This window comes from Leptonotus elevatus, chromosome 8 (assembly GCF_054856555.1).
Source record: "Leptonotus elevatus isolate MCC_2025b chromosome 8, RoL_Lele_1.0, whole genome shotgun sequence".
Lineage (NCBI taxonomy): Eukaryota > Metazoa > Chordata > Actinopteri > Syngnathiformes > Syngnathidae > Leptonotus > Leptonotus elevatus.
In genome coordinates, this window is record NC_141246.1 from 2,654,322 (window position 1) to 2,671,757 (window position 17,436).

A 17,436-nucleotide genomic window follows, 5' to 3' on the forward strand; every position below is an offset into this window, starting at 1 on the left:
TACAAACAAAGTAAAAACATATTTTTATTAAATACAAGCAAAATGCCTAATTACAAAAAAAAAAAAAAAAACAATAACACTGAATTCCCCTATTTTGAAAGAAATGCTTTTCAGGAAACCCAAAAATGTTTGTTGATCCATTGCGTTGGAGAAATAGAAAAAGCCACTGTCGTCACTTAATATTGATCAATAGTTTGTGAAAATAACAAATAGTATACCAATAGTATTGATTTGTGGGGGAAAAAGAGAAAGAAATTAACCAAATTTGGATATAGTAGTTTTCGGTCTGACACTAGTGAGATGCACTATTCACTATTCAACATTTTGTTGTCATGACGACTGACATGCTCCGTGTGGTCCAGATGGTGGTGCTGGGCCTCTTCCTCCACCAAGGCTCCTACTTTCGCGACCTGTGGAACATTCTGGACTTTATAGTGGTTAGTGGTGCTCTGGTGGCCTTCGCCTTCACGTAAGTAACTACCTCTCTCCCCCCCCCCAGCCCCCAACACACACTCCCCTCATATGTCCGCAGAAATACCCTTGTTTATGTTGATGCCTTCTTGAAGCAGATCATAACACTGATCCACTTCCTGTTCTCAACTCTCTCCTCTCTATATTCTCCTCATCATTAACATTGTATCACCATCCATCCATCATTTCATGTAGACCATGCAGACCTCTGCCAAGGCTTGAAATGATCAAATCCGGATCGGAATGTAATTTGATGTTTTGTAAATAGGTCAATTTAATTCAGATTGACAAAATATTAATTTGATAAATATTATTAATATATTTATTTTACATTATTTATTATTATATATTATTTATTATTAAGTATTTAAAAATCATTTATTCAAAAAATTTATTTTGAAAAAAAGTGTAAAAAAGGCGGGGGGGGGGGGAATCAGGGAAAACAGAAAATTCATATATTGCTGTTACCACTCCAGTCCTGCAGGTGGTGGTAATGGGCATTACACTGTGATTCAAAACTTCGAAGCTAACTACCAAACACCTCAAAGGAGGAGATACACTGATAAACAAATGATATGCTTAATGCATCACAAACAAAATATGAAATATTAAATTGCTGCCTGGTTAGAATTTGCGTTCATACTCTGGATCAAAAGTTAAAAAAAATCTATTCTAATTGAATATTATTTCATAATTTAAAAAAATAATCTGATGAGCATTATGCAGCAATTCACAACTGCAAATTAAACCCAGGCTGACATACGCGCCTTGGCAGAGGTTACCAATTTAGCGTTTCACCATGGAGACCTTCAGGGCCAGCCTTAAGCCTGTTCTGCACTGTACCACATTTGCTGTTTGTGCTGATTTATGTGATTATCTTCAATTACGCTTTTATGGTTTTAAAGGGATCATAATGGAATTGAGTATTTCAAATATGTAGATTTTCAAGTTTGCTTTTGTACAATTTCTAAGAAATTACTAGATTTTTTTTTTTCCACAGTGAGAAGAAAACAGTCTTTGTTAGTGCTTCATTTGTGCTGGAATAATAAAATGTGTGCTTTTATGGATTTTGCTGTTTTTAAGCTTTTACAAGTAGTCAAATATGCCACCTTCATCTGAGTTGTACAGTGTAGAAGAGGCTTTAAAAGTTGTCATCATTCAATTTCAACCTTAAGTTTTATTCTGAAGCTCTTTAGGGGCCCTAAAAGGGCACCCTGAGGAGTCCCCAATCACCGCCATCCACATCCAGCTTTACCCAAAAGTCACCCTAATGTCCCTCTTCCTGTAAGTGTCGAATCTCTGGAACCACGACTCACTCTCCAAACTGTCTCCCTTCCCCAACGCCGCTACGATTTTCCCGCCAAATAGGCCGTGAGTCATCCCGTCCTCTCTTTACGCATTTATTGACATCACATGACATGACCTCACTTCCCTATTTGGACCCTCCCACTTCTTACCCTTAAATTCAATTGTCTCGGATCCTCACATTTATCCAGAGTGACGCGCACCAAAATATACTCATCATTAGCCCGCATCCAAATCTTAAAGACAAATATGCGAGCTCTTTCCTTGGTGATGCTAATTAGCAGCTAATGTGGCTAATTGTGATCACAAGCTGTTGTCCCGCAAACTGCTGGTAGTTTCTAGAACTCCAAAAAGGTAATAATTAGATTCGAATGTATCCAGTATCATGGAGTGCTTTATTGTAGACTTTTTCAATTTCAGTGAGCTGTGAAGAACTAATTTTGTTGAAAGAAAAATAAGTTGTGTTTGCCTAATTCATCAGAACACCTTTTGTGAAAAAACAAGGACACTATCGCAGTATCAGTAAACACTTTATTGTGGATTACTTCTATATCAGCAAGATCCCCACGTTTTACCTTTTCTCTGGGGAAAAAATATAGACGGTGCTTAACAAATATATAAGACCACCAGTTGAAAAAAATAAGAATACGATCCTCGTATCATTAAGTGCTTTAATGCGGACGTTTTCAATTTCAGTGAGCTCACCACAATTTTTTATGTTTCTGTAAATGCGAAACGTAGAGTGTTAGACCACCTGTCATGAAAAACAAGAGGTCATCCAGCAAGTGCTTTAATGCAGCCTCTTTCAAATTATTTCTTTGTTTTACCATCATTTTGTTGAAAGACAAAATATACACACTAAAGCAAATGCTGTATATTAGATCACCTCTCGTGAAAAGCAAGAAGAAGATCCCAGTATCTTGAAAGTGCTTTAATGCAGACTTTTACGATTTCCGTGAGCGCTCTACATTTTTCCCTTGAATTTTGCGAAAGCGTTACCTTGTCTAACTAACGTACTTGACCATCTGTCATGAAAAACCAAGATCAAAATCAATATCATGACGCACTTTAATGTGAACTCTTTCAATTTCAACCGGCTCTCCATCGTTTTGTGTAAAGACAAAACATACAAAGCGCAAACACTCGTATTAGACCACCTATCATGAAAAATGGAAAGAGCCATGAAGTGCTTTAATGCAGACTCTTTCGATTTCAGTGAGTCTTACCATTCTGAAATGGGATGAAGACTCAGGGCGGGTGGTGGTCCAATGCATACGTTACGTCGCGTTGCAACTACTTTAATGTAGACTATATGATTGTGACAAAATAAAAGTTGCTTTCAAGACATTTAAAGATCAAAACCTCTCCCTTCGCCTCCTCCTACCTCCTTTTCCCCACCACCTCCTCTCTCACTTCTTTCCTCCACTCTCTCACGCACACACACACACACAAGCACTGCACATCAGGTTTTCAGCATGGTCAGCGTGCAATGGATTTCACTGGAGAGTGTGAAGCTTCACGTAAATGCTGAATGATACACTTTGATGACGGGGCTGCATGCTGTGCGTGCGTGCGTGCGTGCGTGCGTGCGTGCGTGTTTTGGAGATCATGATGGATGAGCCCTCCATCTTTTACCGCCTCCCCCAGTGCTGACATGCTTGGATAGCATCTCGGTCGACGATTGGCGATCTAATGAGGGCAATTTATGCGGCAGGCTCGCCAGCCCGTCCGCACGCTATAATTGATTTGCCGTAATGAGATAAGAAAGTGTCGGATCGCATGCGGCCACACAGGAAGACTCTTCGGCCTGAAGGGCTTTTTTTTTAGTCATGCATGTGTTGTCTTCAGGTGGAAACGGTCATAATGACTTGGCACGATTAAAAACATCTGTCACTTCAGTCCAGATGTTTTAAAATTTTGTTGGATTATATATATATATATATACACACATTTGAATGAGTACTAAAAAAACGACTTTGTTTTTAGGTAACTATGGACTGTTACATTCAAATGACACATGATACATTTTTTGTAGTTTTTTATTTAGTTATTTAATGTTTACATTTTATTTTCAATATACTTCATTTGTGTTTTATTTTTACCTTTAATTGATCGATTTTCATTTATTTTATGACTTTTATGAAAAAAAATTCATTTTCGTAGTAGTTCATTTTATTAGCATTTTTTTAAATTCTTAGTTTATTTTCCATTTCATTTTATTTTTTAATTTTTTTTATTTTATGTTTAGTTTTTATTTTCAATATATATAATTAGTATTTTCGTTTTACCCATTCTTTATAGTATTTCATATTATTTTGTTTTTTACATTTATTTTACTGTATTGTATTTTTTGCTACATTTGCATTTCATTTTCTAATTATTTTATTGATGTATCTTTCTAACTGTATTTAATTTTTATTCATTTTTATTGAGGTATTTAGTTTTTTTCATTTTTATTTTTGTGAGTTTATTCCTCTTTTTTTTAAACTATACAGTTTTTTTCAACGGTATTTTTTGTATTATTTTCAATGCATTACCAGTATATTATTTGTATTTGATCTGTATTTCATTTTATTTGTTTAAATCTATTTATTAAATGTATTGAACTTACAACACACAGCATGAGCTCACTCAGTATTAGAAACATTTGATTTATTTCAAAGTCTGCTTGCTGTGCACAACTCTAAGTAAGATTATTATTATTATTCTGATTAAGCCTGGAGCAAAATCCTCAACCTTTTCTTGTCTTTGGTCGTCTTCCAAAGCATTTTTGACACCGAACGCAACTTGGACTTTGCTTCACGTTTGGTCACACTTTCCGCTCGCTGTCCTTTTCCGGATTGTGTCTCGCCCATGTTTGAATGTCTCTTTCAAACTTTTCCTCTCTCCCGTCTTTTGTGTGCCGCCTTTCTGTCCTCTTCTTCATCTGTCGCTTTCTAACCGCCACCACAGGAGCAGCACCCGGTAAAGTTCTCGTCGTCCTCCTCCTCGTCCTCCTGCAGAACCGGGACACTGTGGCTTCTCGCTCTTTCTTTCTTTGTTCTTCTGCTTGTCGTCCTGTCACCTCATTCTCGCCATCACGCTGCATTTATGGATTTGCGTTGTGCGAGAAAACATTTTCTCCCGCGGTTACGACGCGTCGTCTTCGCCGGGAGGCCGGACAAAATAAATACATGAAAAATCAGCCCCCTTAGCTTCTCCGATGGACGCCAAATTGGGTGTGCAGGTATCAGGAAGAAATAGAAATTGGACAGAAAGTTTACTGTTTTGCGAAGCAGCCGTTTTAGGAAGTTAGCTGGTGTCAGAAGCAGGATCCAAACCCACACCTCCCGGACCAAATGCAACAGAAGCTTCCTGTTAGATAGATGGATAGTGGAAGTGGGTTCCAAACACATGCTTTTGTGGCAGACAGCTTCCTGTGATCAAGATATGAATCCTCAAAAAGTTTCCCAAGGTTTTTGGTGTCAGAAGTGGGATCAGAACCCAACCTATAGCGTAGACTGTGACCAGAACTTCCTGCGATGTAAATATTGTTGATACTTTATCCATGCCGACTATTTTACGAGGTATTTGGTGTCAGAAGCGGGGTCCAAATCCTCGGCTCCAGAGCTCACTGTGACCTGATCTTCCTGCGGTCTGGTTAGATGCATACTGTACGTTATTAACCCTGAAATCGATTTTAAAAAGTTACTTGGCGTCAGAAGTGGATCCAAAGTGAACTTCCCGTTGTCTAGAAGATACTTTATTCATCCAGAGAGAAGTTCCCACTGCAATTTGGTGTCAGAAGCAGGGTCCAGACCCACACGTCCAGGTCAGGCTTTAAATTAAAGTTGATAGTTCATTAATTCCAGAAGTGACTTGATGTAAGATGTGGGATCCAAACCCATACTTTCACTATAATCTAAACTTTCTGTGATCTACTCAGATACTTAGCGTATACCCTTAATAGAAAGTCAGGCATTTCAGGATGTATTTGCCGTCAGAAGCGGGATCCAAACCCGCGCCTCCAGGACACCGTCTCACATCTGGCTTTGCATCCACGTTGGCGACGTCATGCAATGCCGCACGCGCATCACATGACCGCAGATGCTGCGTGTTATCTCATAGAAGAACTTTTTTGATTCTTGAAAAAGTGAGAAAGAAAGAAAGAAAGAGGTTTGGCTGGGCACTCTACCGGGAGATGCCTGTGGACAGGAAATGATGATGATGATGATGATGATGATGATGATGATGATGATGCATGTCCATGAAATCTTCTTCTGTGGTTTCATGTTTGACTCTTATTTGCAATGCAGATGAAGAACCGTCGTGTCCGTCTGCTGTTTTTGTTTGAAAATGGCCGGCGGTAACGTTGCTGTTGTTCCCCGGCTGGCCTGTAGGGGGAGCAGTAAAGGCAAAGACATCAGCACCATAAAGTCGCTGCGAGTGCTGCGGGTTCTGCGTCCTCTCAAGACCATCAAAAGACTCCCCAAGCTCAAGGTAACATCCGGACTTGAGCCGTCCGTCACTGAGGTCGATGCGTTATTAAAACAACAGTACACAAAATAACGAAATATAGATTTAAAAAAAATATATTTGTAAATCAAATGAAAATTACAGTGTTAAAAAAATATATATATATAATACTTGCCTAGTCCTACAGTCTGTCAGCATCAAGGTTATTGTAGTTTATTAAAACTAAGAACATAAAGTAAACTAAAATTTAAAAAAAGAAAAAAGTCCGAAACAACAATAAAACGACTTAAAATGATGACAGAGGCTGGCAGTTTTCATCAAACGTACACTTCAACTGTGAGAGTCAGAATGTGAAAATCTAAATCATGGAAATCACATTGTAGGATTTTTAAAGAATTTATTTGTAAATTATGGCAGAAAATAATTATTTGGTGACCGACAAACAAGCATGGGCTGACCCAAGGTCACACATTCTGACAGCTGTATCTTTTTAAATCTGTTTTGTTGTTTGTTTTTACAAAATGTTGTCTGTTAAAAATCAGGACCCTCCTTTGAAACCCTGATTCCTTTAAAACCCGAGGTCACACATTCTGACAGCTGTTTTTTGTTAGTTTTTTACTCAATTTTATGTTTTTTTAATTTTGTTTTGTTTTTTGTTTTGTTTTTACTCAATTTTGTCTTTTAAAAAATGTGACACTGCATGGAAGCAAAACTCTCCTTTGAAACCCTGAGTTATTTAAAACTGGATTTCACACATTATGACAGCTGTTTTTGGGTTAAAAAAAAAAATTCTTACTCAATTTTGTCTGCTAAAAATCATAACACTGCAAGGAAGCTAAATCCTCCTTTGAAACCCTGATTCATTTAAAACCCAAATTCACACATTCTGACAGCTGTTTTGTTTTGGTTTTTTTACTCAATTTTGTTTTGTTTGTTGTTTTTACTCAATTTTGTCTGTTAAAAATCGTGACACTGCAAGGAAGCCAAACCCTCCTTTGAAACCCTGAATCCTTTAAAACCAGAGGTCACACATTCTGACAGCTGAATTTTCAAATCAAGTTTGTTCAAAATTGGGACCCAGCAGCAGAAACTTGAAGATAACCCTTTAAAAAAAAAATGCTAAAAAATAAATGAATAATTCCACCAAAAATACGACTGGTGTGAGAGTTTGTTTTTCTTCTTCATGATGTGTATTTTGACTCCGGCACAACCTATAGTTCCAAAAATGTGTCAAAATGAAAAATTTCAACTTTTGTAACATGGGTGATGACGTAATTTATCACCCGCTATTCGCGATCTTACTAAATGAGGCCCTTGAAGTCAAACCCTGAACCCCCCCCGTCCCCACCCCCTCCTGTTTCCTCTCTCTAGGCCGTGTTTGACTGCGTAGTGAACTCTCTGAAGAACGTCCTGAACATCCTGATCGTCTACATGCTCTTCATGTTCATCTTCGCCGTGGTGGCCGTGCAGCTGTTCAAGGGTCGCTTCTTCTATTGCACGGATGTGTCCAAAGAATTTGAGAGCGACTGCAGGTGGGAACAAAACCCTGACTTGGTGCACCTGGCGACGAGATGGCGACGGCCGTGCTCATGTTGATGTTGTATCCCGCGCAGGGGCGAGTTTCTTATGTACGACAAAGAAGAGGCTCGCGCTCAGAAGCGGGAGTGGAAGAAGTATAATTTCCACTACGACAACGTGGCTTGGGCGCTGCTCACTCTCTTCACTGTCTCCACCGGAGAAGGGTGGCCGCAGTGAGTGCGCACACACACACACACACACACACACACACACACACACACACACACACAAACACACACACATGGGTTTACATTTCTACCCTAAACCCAACCAAAACCCAATTCAAACCTAAACTCTAAAACCAAGTGTTGACCCTCAAAAAGAGGTTTGGACTCAAGGGAACCGCCAAAATGTCCACCACAATAATAGTAAGAATATGGTCCCCACTGGCTCCTGATCTTAGAATTACTCTCAGATCAAATTACAATCATGCAATTATAGAATTAAATTACGAAATAAGATGTGTCATAATTCATATCTAATATATGAATGAGATTAGATTCTGACAGCTGAATTTTTAAACACAATTTTGTAACGACTGTTAAAAGTCATGACCCTACAAGCCTAGAAGGAAGCCAACCCTTCTTTGAAACACTACCTCCTTTAAAAGCCGAGGTCACACATTCTGACAGCTGAATTTTTCAACTAAATTTTCTAACAACTGCTAAAAATCATGACTCTACATGGAAGCCGAAACACCTTTGAATCCTTCACTTTGGAACCCTGGCACAGTTAAAACAAAAATCACACATTCTGACAGCTGAATTTTCAAAATAAATTTTGGAACAACTGTTAAAAATCATGACCCTACAACATAGGTGTCAAACTCCGGTCCTCGAGGGCCGCAGTCCTCAAGGTTTTGGAGGTTTCCCTCTTCCAACACAAGCTGATTCCAATCAGCAGGATCGTTATCAGGCTTATGCAGAGCCTGTTGATGAGCTGATCATATATCAGCTGTGTTGGGAAAGGGAAACATCCAAAACCTGCAGGACTACAGCCCTCAAGGACTTGACTTTGACACCTATGCCCTACAAGCCTAGATGGAAGCCAACCCTCCTTTGAAACACTGCCTCCTTTAATATCTCAGGTCACACATTCTGACAGCTGAATTTTTCAACTCAATTTTGTGACAACTGCTAAAAATTATGAATCTACATGGAAGCCAACCGCCCGTAGAAAGCTTCACTTTGAAACCCTGACTCCTTTAAAACAAAAGTCACACATTCTGACAGCTGAATTTTCAACTCCGTTTTGGTAGCAACTGTTAAAAAGGGTGACCCTGCATGGAAACCAATCCCAAAAAGGTATGGGAGGTGTGGGGCATAGTTTTTAACCTGGATTTAAAAACATTTATTTAACACTGGGGCTGATTTCCCTCCTGTTAGCAACTCATTCCATTTGCCTGCAGCATAACAGCTAAATGTCGCTTCGCCATGTTGGCTTTAAACTCTGGGCCCTACTAATCATGTAATCGTTGCACCCCGAGGTCTTAATATTACAAGGAGTAAAAGTGTAAAGTGGCAAGAAAAAAAGTTGTTTTCATTGAGAAGAACTTTCAACTTGGTCTTGTGTGCAGAGTGTTAAAGGCCTCCGTGGACTCCACTTACGAGAACCAGGGTCCCAGCCCGGGTTACCGCATGGAGATGTCCATATTCTACGTGGTGTACTTCGTCGTCTTCCCCTTCTTCTTCGTCAACATCTTCGTGGCTCTCATCATCATCACCTTCCAGGAGCAAGGCGACAAGATGATGGAGGACTACAGCTTAGAGAAGAACGAGGTGAGGACGAGGAAGCGGCCCCCGTCGGGCGCCGCGCCGCGCCGCGCCGTCAAACTTAACGCCCCGTTGCTTTTTTCCAGAGGGCCTGCATCGATTTCGCCATCAACGCCAGGCCCCTGACGCGCCACATGCCCAAGAACAAGCTCAGCTTCCAGTACCGCATGTGGCAGTTTGTGGTGTCCACCCCCTTCGAGTACAGCATCATGGCGCTCATCGCGCTCAACACCATCGTCCTCATGATGAAGGTCAGTCCGCGCAGGTGCCGCCGCCGCCGCCGACCCGCTCGCCCCCCGTCGTATTCCTAATTGGGTTTGGACCATTTTTGAGAAATCCATCCATCCATCCATTTTCTTAACCGCTTAGTCCTCACAAGGGTCGCGGGGGTTGCTGGAGCCTATCCCAGCTGGCTTCAGGCAGTAGGCGGGGGTACACCCTGAACTGGTTGCCAGCCAATCGCAGGGCACGCAGAGACGAACAACCATACTCACAATCGCACCTATGGACAATTTGGCGTGTCCAATTCACCTGCCATGCATGTTTTTGGAATGTGGGAGGAAACCGGAGTACCCGGAGAAAACCCACGCAGGCGCGGGGAGAACATGCAAACTCCGCCCAGGAAGGCCGAAGCCCGGACTTGAGCTCACAACCTTTGCACTGGGAGGCGGTCGTGCTAACCAGTCAGCCACCGTGCCCATTTTTTTGATGGTCTGATCCGATTTTTGAGAAATCATTTTTAAAAATAGTTTTTCCCCTCTTAACTCATTGAATATGATCATTGGAGCCGTTTTCAAACCCACACAATAGTGCGTTCCATTGCTACAGAAGCGTGGAACCTGCCAAAAGAAAGATTAGACTCTCTGCTTCTGCTTTTCTGTCTTTTTCCGTTATGAGCGTTAAGAATAAAGCTAAGTTTTGTCCAAATTCCAATTCCCGGGCCCCAAAAAAAAAAAACACATAGAAAACGAGCTTTTTGTAAAACAAACATTTCAAGCACTTTGACTTTAACACTACTATTCTTTTTTTGTGTGACAGCTCATTAATAATAGTAATAATAATAAGAAAAACATCTAAATAGTGTTTTCCTGCTACAAAACTACAAAAACAACATCCCAAAAAGTGCTTTTAATAACAAAATAACAGTCCCACGTCTTCCTTCTCTTCTTCTGCAACAAGAATTTAGCATGATACTGGCTGATCTTATATTTACTGCCACCTGCTGGCCGTTTAAAAAACAACATTGCAGTCAAGCTCGTGGTGCAGCGGATTACAAAAGTCACGGTTCGGATCGGATCACGGATTTGAGCCACAGATCGGATCATTTTTTGGATCAGCAAAAAAAAAGAAAGATAAATAGTACTTTGTCTCCATTTATTTTGTAAAATGCCTTTCCCTATTAAATAATGGTCCATGTGTAAAATAACAAGGAACGAAGGGCTTAAAGTTGTGTTCCTACAATCCAAATGGCTATGATTGACATTTTGAGTTGAACGTTTTTCTTTTTTAACGGGCAAAAGTGTTTTTATGAAATAAATGAAGACAAAGTTCTATTTATCTTTTTTTTTTTTTTTTATAATGAAAATACCTCAAAGTGTAATTTAAGGCACGTTCAAGTAGCTTTTGGTCCAGAATATTGAAAAAGAATTCAAGTAAGCCAATTACGAGCTGTCAAACTCATTTACAGCTACCAGCCAGGCACCCGTTGCTAATGCTAACAGCTAGCTGCATGCTAGCCAGTAACCACATACGTCGGAGACTTCTGCCGTAGCATACAATGACGGCGTAATTAATTAGCGGTTTCTTAGCCTCCTAAATTAGCGATTGAATATGAATTCGGGATAGCGTTGTGTTGATGTTGGTCACAACTTTAATGTCAATCAAAACTACAAACGTCTAAAAAGGGAAGTCAAGCTAACCATCGTGCCACGACGCCGGCCACTTTCAAAGTAAATGTCTACTAAGGCAACAAACTTTATTTTGAAGTTAGCCTGACCGTAAGCGTTGTGTTACGTTGCGTACGTTTCAGCTTCCTTGACATGTCGGAATGGTCTCCACTGTGAATGCACACTTTGTTGTTGTTGTTTTTTTTTTCCCTCCACCAACCAACCCGCGGCTCGAACCGTGGGGGCCTGATCCGAACCCACCACGGATCAACGTTGATCCGTTGCACCACAAAGTCAAGCCTAATCCTTCAGTCAGAAGCTGCGTCAGACCCTCCTGTACACTCTTGCACAAATTATTATTATTTTTAAACGCTAATGATGTATAAATACGTCATTTGTACACGCTGACTATGACTTTTATGATGTATTGATACGTCTTCTGTATTAATATGTGCGATTTGTGTGTGCGCAGTTTGACGGCGCCTCGGAAACGTACGACGATGTCCTGCAGAACCTCAACATCGTCTTCACCACGTTCTTCTTCCTGGAGTCCATTTTGAAGCTCATCGCTTTCGGCCCTCTGGTGAACACACACACACACACACACACATGCGCACGCGCGCAAACACACACACGCACACACACGCGCTCACATCTAGGTTCCCATCATTGATTCATGAGGCAGGTTTATTTTGGTAGACAGATCTGGAGCGGGTTCTCGATGTCCCGGAAAAACCCCGGCGTGTGCACGCCAACTGTCGTCTTCCTTTCTTCCCTTGTTTCCATGGCAACAGGCGTCTTTGGACGACGACTAACTTCCTCCTTTGTCCAAAACAGAATTTCTTCAAAGACGCTTGGAACATTTTTGACTTTGTCTCCGTGCTGGGAAGCATCACGGACATCTTGGTGACAAAATTAGGGGTAAGTGGGCGTAAATAACGGAAAAGTGGCAAATGTTTGTGTTGTTTTGAGTCCCTCTCTGGTGTCCACTGTTAGCAGCTGTTAGCTTAGCAGTGTATTGAATTATTGCTAGCGACAAGGACGTCAATGGATGCCAAACAAACATTCCGAAAATGAGTGTAAATGAAAAAATGCAAAAAGTGTTCCCTTGGTTCACTTTTTGCGGCCTCGCTGTTTCACCGATTTTTTTGCGTGTGCAATTTTGCATGCATTTATTTATTTTTTCATATTTTGTACCTTTTTATAAAATAAAATAACGTTTTGAACATTGAGTTTAAACAAAAGAGAAATGTGAGCACATGTAAATGCCTCTTTGTGAAAAGTGTACAAAGTGTATGGTGAGCGGTTTTACGGCCTTAAAACATTTCAAATAAATGTAAAAAATAAAGCTGACTTTTTTTACGGTTATTTTTTGGGAACGTAACGCCAGCGCTAAACGAGGGAGCACTTTATTGCAAAAATGTGTCAATTAAAAAAAAAAAGACATAAGATTACACAAAAATTTGGGGAATATTAAGATGCTGTTTATTATGTTACGTTAAAAAAATATATATATCGGAACAAAAATAAAGTTTTTATATTATAGGAAAAAGATAGGAACAAAAAATAAACTCAATGTTGCACTCTTGTATTCTTTATGCAATCATAACAATTTGGCTTTTATTTTCTGATTTAAGAAGTCATAATTTTACAATAAATGTTATTGTAGCATTATTTTCACAGTATTAAAGTACTTTCCTATAATAGTATACAGTGTTCCCTCACTTTCGCGGCCTCGCTATTTTCACAGATTTTCTTAAGTGCAATTTTGCATGCATTTTTTTTTTTACAGTAATGTACCTATTTTATAAAATTTATGCCGGTTTGAATATTGAAAATGTTTAAACAAGAGAGACGTGAGAAAATGTAAATGCCTCGATGAGAAAAGTGTATAAAGTGTATGGTAAGGGGTTTTACAATCTTAAAACAATTACAATAAATATAAAACATAAAGCTAACTACTTTGCGGATTTCATTTATTGTAGGTCTTTTTTTTTAACCTTACCCCAGCGGAAAACGAGGGAACATAAAAAAAACAAAAAAAAACATTATTTTACAGTACATATTATTGCAGCATTGAAAAATTTAATCTTACAGTAAATGTTACTGTAATGTTGATTACAGTATTAAGAGCAGTGATCATTTCTTCGACAATATTTTTCGGCACAAAATATTATTATTTTTTAGACCAAAATGAAACGAAAACTAAAATAGAAGCCATTTATTGAGACGATAACTAAAATTGACTGAGAATTTCGACAATGACTAAAACGAAAATGGGAACACCGTGACGTCTAATGAGAAGGAATGAAATGCGAGTGGGAGAAAAGAATCACTCAGAAAACTGTTCAGTGTTCACTGCACTTTATTTAATATTCATGTTTACATTTATTGTGCATCTGTAAGATTAATCTCAAGCAATTATGCACTTTTTATATTTAGGTGAAAACTAAGTCAGTTCAACATGTTTCATTGAAACAATTCATAAAGACACTGTTGTGTTAAATGTGTGTCTTGCGTGTTAAACTAGTTACAAAAAAAAGCTTTTTTTGGTCAGCTAAAATTGGATTAAAACTAAAATACAAACAAATTTAAACTAAAATACAATCAGATGACTAAATTATTTCTAAAAAGACTAAAACTAAATAAAAATTTCTTGTCAAAATTAACACTGATTAACAGTATTTTCTCATAAAAATATGACTTCCCAAAAAGTCATAATTGTACCCCAAAAATGTCGTCCCCGTGAATAAAGTCGCGAAAGCAGTACCTTGACTTTTGTTACAACAGTCGCGCCACAAAATCAGCGCAGAAGATGCTAATTGCTGTCCAACGAGCCCGCGGCCATCTTGGAACTGACGGAGCCTGTTAACACTAACCAGCTTTTACAGACGTCTGATTACGCTAATGCTAAGCTAACAGACTCGCGCGTCGACTTTCCATCCGCGCCTCGCGAATCGCTGCCGACGTGTTGCTATGGTGACATTTGTGATCCTTCTAATGACTCGCTCTTCTTCTTCTCCTTCTTCATGTCTTTCCACACTTTCTTTAAACTTCTTTGATAAAACAATAATCCATCCAATCCCCAAAAATGCACTATGAAATCCTTCATCGTGTTGTCCTTCATCTGTGTTGATGGCGATGATGATGATTATGACGAGGATGATGTTGATGATGTCATGTTTGTAATGTGCCCATGCCCCAATCATGACATACAATAAATATATATATCTATCAATATGTATAAATATATATTTCCCCCCCACCCCCGACTTCCTTCCCATTCATCCCTCGACATCATCGCACATGTAGACTCTGGTTGGTTTGTAATTTATCTCTCAAAGCTTCCTCTGCATCCTCATTGGTCGTGCTTTTAAAGACCCGCCCCCCACCCCCCCTCCCTGCCCCTTTGAGCCGATCGCCCAACCAAACCTCCCCCTCCCAACCTGGACAAACTTTGAACTCTCTGCATGTGCTTCCTGGATGAAACTGCGGAATATGAATTATGAAATTCATCATGATATAATGATTAAAGAATGAGTGTTTTTGTCGTGAACCTCCCCGAGAGAAAAAGGAATATTACAAGTAATATTATGAGATTAAAGATTTTATATAACACAAAATAATTCTTGATAATGTTTTAATTTTGCAAGAAAAAAAACTGTGAAAAATTATAACAAGTCAGAAAATAATATATAAAAAAAAGAGGATAATATCTGTAATATTATGAGGAAAACTTATTGTTATTTGTTATTTTTTTATATTTTTTTATATTAATTTATTTCTAATTTTATTATTATTATTTTATTACTTATTATTAGATATACTATATTACTATAATAAAGCCTCAATATTGGTAAAAAGGGAAATTTCACATTACGAGAATAAAAATCGACTATTACGCAAAAAAACCCAACCCATAATACATTGACAAAGTTTTGCATTAAACAAAAACAAAATTTCAAAAAAAAAAACCTCGTAATATTGTAAGGAAAAAGTAGCAAATTAAAAGAAAAAGTTGAAAAAACCTACAAAAATGAAATTATTAACTACAAAAACACACATTACGAACATTTCGAGACAAAAGTTGTCCTATGATGTAAATCTTGTCACAAACAAATGTGAAATTAAAAAAGTTGTAAATTAGAAAATGTCACAAACTACAAAAACATTACATTGAGAAAAAAGTTGTATTTCTACGACAAAAGTAATTGGGAAGGAAACAAATGAAAAATTGAATAAAAAAAAAGTCACAAACGACTCCGACACCAAAGTCGTCTTGAGCTAAAAAAAAATGGGAAAACGAAATATGTCAATGAGAAGAAAGTGTCACAAACGGCAAAAACGTTACAACAAAATAGTGTTGCAACTTGTACTTTTTTACTTCCTACAAGAATAAAAGTCATAATGCACAAAAATATCTCGTACAAAAAGAACATCTCAAATTTAAAAATGAGGAAAAAATGACTATAATAAAACCTAAAAAATTTAAAATATTAGAAGAATTAAGTCGTACACTACAAAACATGTTCCAGTCCGATTAGGAAAAAAAAAAAAGCAGAAAATCTCAAATAAACATTAAAGACTCAAGGCTGGATATTATAAGAAAAAAAGTTGTTTTAACATTCCGAAGTCTTGTAATAAAAAAGTACAAATCTGAAATACAACTGTTGTGTCATTTAGGATGAACCAATTTGTTCGAGGGTTGATTGGAATACCTTATTGATCAGGCTTTTAATAATATTCTCACCGTCCGATTATTATTCTAATGACGATGTCTGTGAGTAAATGAACATCGGCTTTGCGTAGCATGGTTAGCAGCTAGCATCTTTTTGGAATGCTCGAATGCCAAATCGTGCATGTGTCTTTTCTGTGACGTTTGCTCCTCTTCCTCCTCCTGGCCTTGCCTGTCACCGACACACCCGGGAGATGATAATCATGATTCGATGATTATTGTCTTGATCTCTACAATTATCACCCTGGGCGGGAAATTGTGTATAAATGCCGACAGTGTGAAAGAAAGATGGTAAAGGTGCCCCCTGGTGCCTGTGAGCGGCATTGACGATGACTTCAGAGCAATCTGATTGGACGAGATGAAACGTTATCATTATTCATGAAGGCCATTACGATTATAAAATGCATTTATCTTGGTTGACTTCATTTTGCACTTTTTCCCCTAAATTAGTCGATTAAAATGCATTTATTATTATTATTGTTTTTTTTATTTATCTCATGAAATAATTGGTTTATTGGATTATTGTGAATAATGAAATGAATAAACGTAAGTAAAATAAACGTAAAATATTTGATTGTGCTAATGAATTATTTTATTTTTAGACTAAGCGTGTACATTTAACAATTTGTTTAATTTAATCATTCTTTAATTCTGATTAAATTGGTTTCAGTGATATTACTCAAAATTTGAATCAATTATTTTAGTATTGTAATAAAATAATTGATTCAAATTTTGAGTAATAAACTTTTTTTTTTATATATACATGCATTTAATAATTTGTTCACCCATCATCCTTTTTTTTTTTTAAATAACCAAATCGTCCGTGTCCGCGTATGCGTGTGTGCTTGGTTAACAGGCCGGGCTGATTTCCTTCCTTCCCGTTGTCATCTATAAACACTGCGGTGAATTCCACATAGTTCTCAACGGAGCATACTCTCCTGTGGTGCCTTGAGATACGAGGTTCATTCGTTTGTTGACCATGCTCATAGCTAAAAACACTCATATCTCGCCGTTCGGGTTCGATTTGCCAATTTTGTTGTAATATTTCGAAAGGTTTTGGGGGTTTTCTTTTGTGTTATAGTGAGGAGCCAAACCCCCGTTTTTTCCCGGAAAACACATACTGGAGGTCAAGCAGTGTTTTTTTTTTTTTTTTTTAAAGGGATCAGCAGTAAAAAGTTAATATTTTGTCTATAATTAATGTGATAACGTCATTATTTTTCAGGTACTATTAATA

General features: G+C 38.2%; 1 protein-coding gene across 4 annotated transcripts in view; it reads left to right on the forward strand.

The window, feature by feature from the left end:
• Nucleotides 1-17,436, forward strand: part of cacna1ab (calcium channel, voltage-dependent, P/Q type, alpha 1A subunit, b) — a 113,159-nt gene that overhangs the window by 56,148 nt on the left and 39,575 nt on the right. For all 4 annotated transcript variants that reach the window (XM_086082162.1, XM_086082163.1, XM_086082161.1 and 1 more), the window contains 8 exons: nucleotides 363-469; nucleotides 6,156-6,255; nucleotides 7,603-7,763; nucleotides 7,845-7,982; nucleotides 9,386-9,587; nucleotides 9,668-9,832; nucleotides 11,940-12,050; nucleotides 12,305-12,388. In XM_086082162.1, the coding sequence (XP_085938288.1) occupies nucleotides 363-469; nucleotides 6,156-6,255; nucleotides 7,603-7,763; nucleotides 7,845-7,982; nucleotides 9,386-9,587; nucleotides 9,668-9,832; nucleotides 11,940-12,050; nucleotides 12,305-12,388 (1,068 nt within the window). The remainder of the gene's footprint in view (nucleotides 1-362; nucleotides 470-6,155; nucleotides 6,256-7,602; nucleotides 7,764-7,844; nucleotides 7,983-9,385; nucleotides 9,588-9,667; nucleotides 9,833-11,939; nucleotides 12,051-12,304; nucleotides 12,389-17,436) is intronic.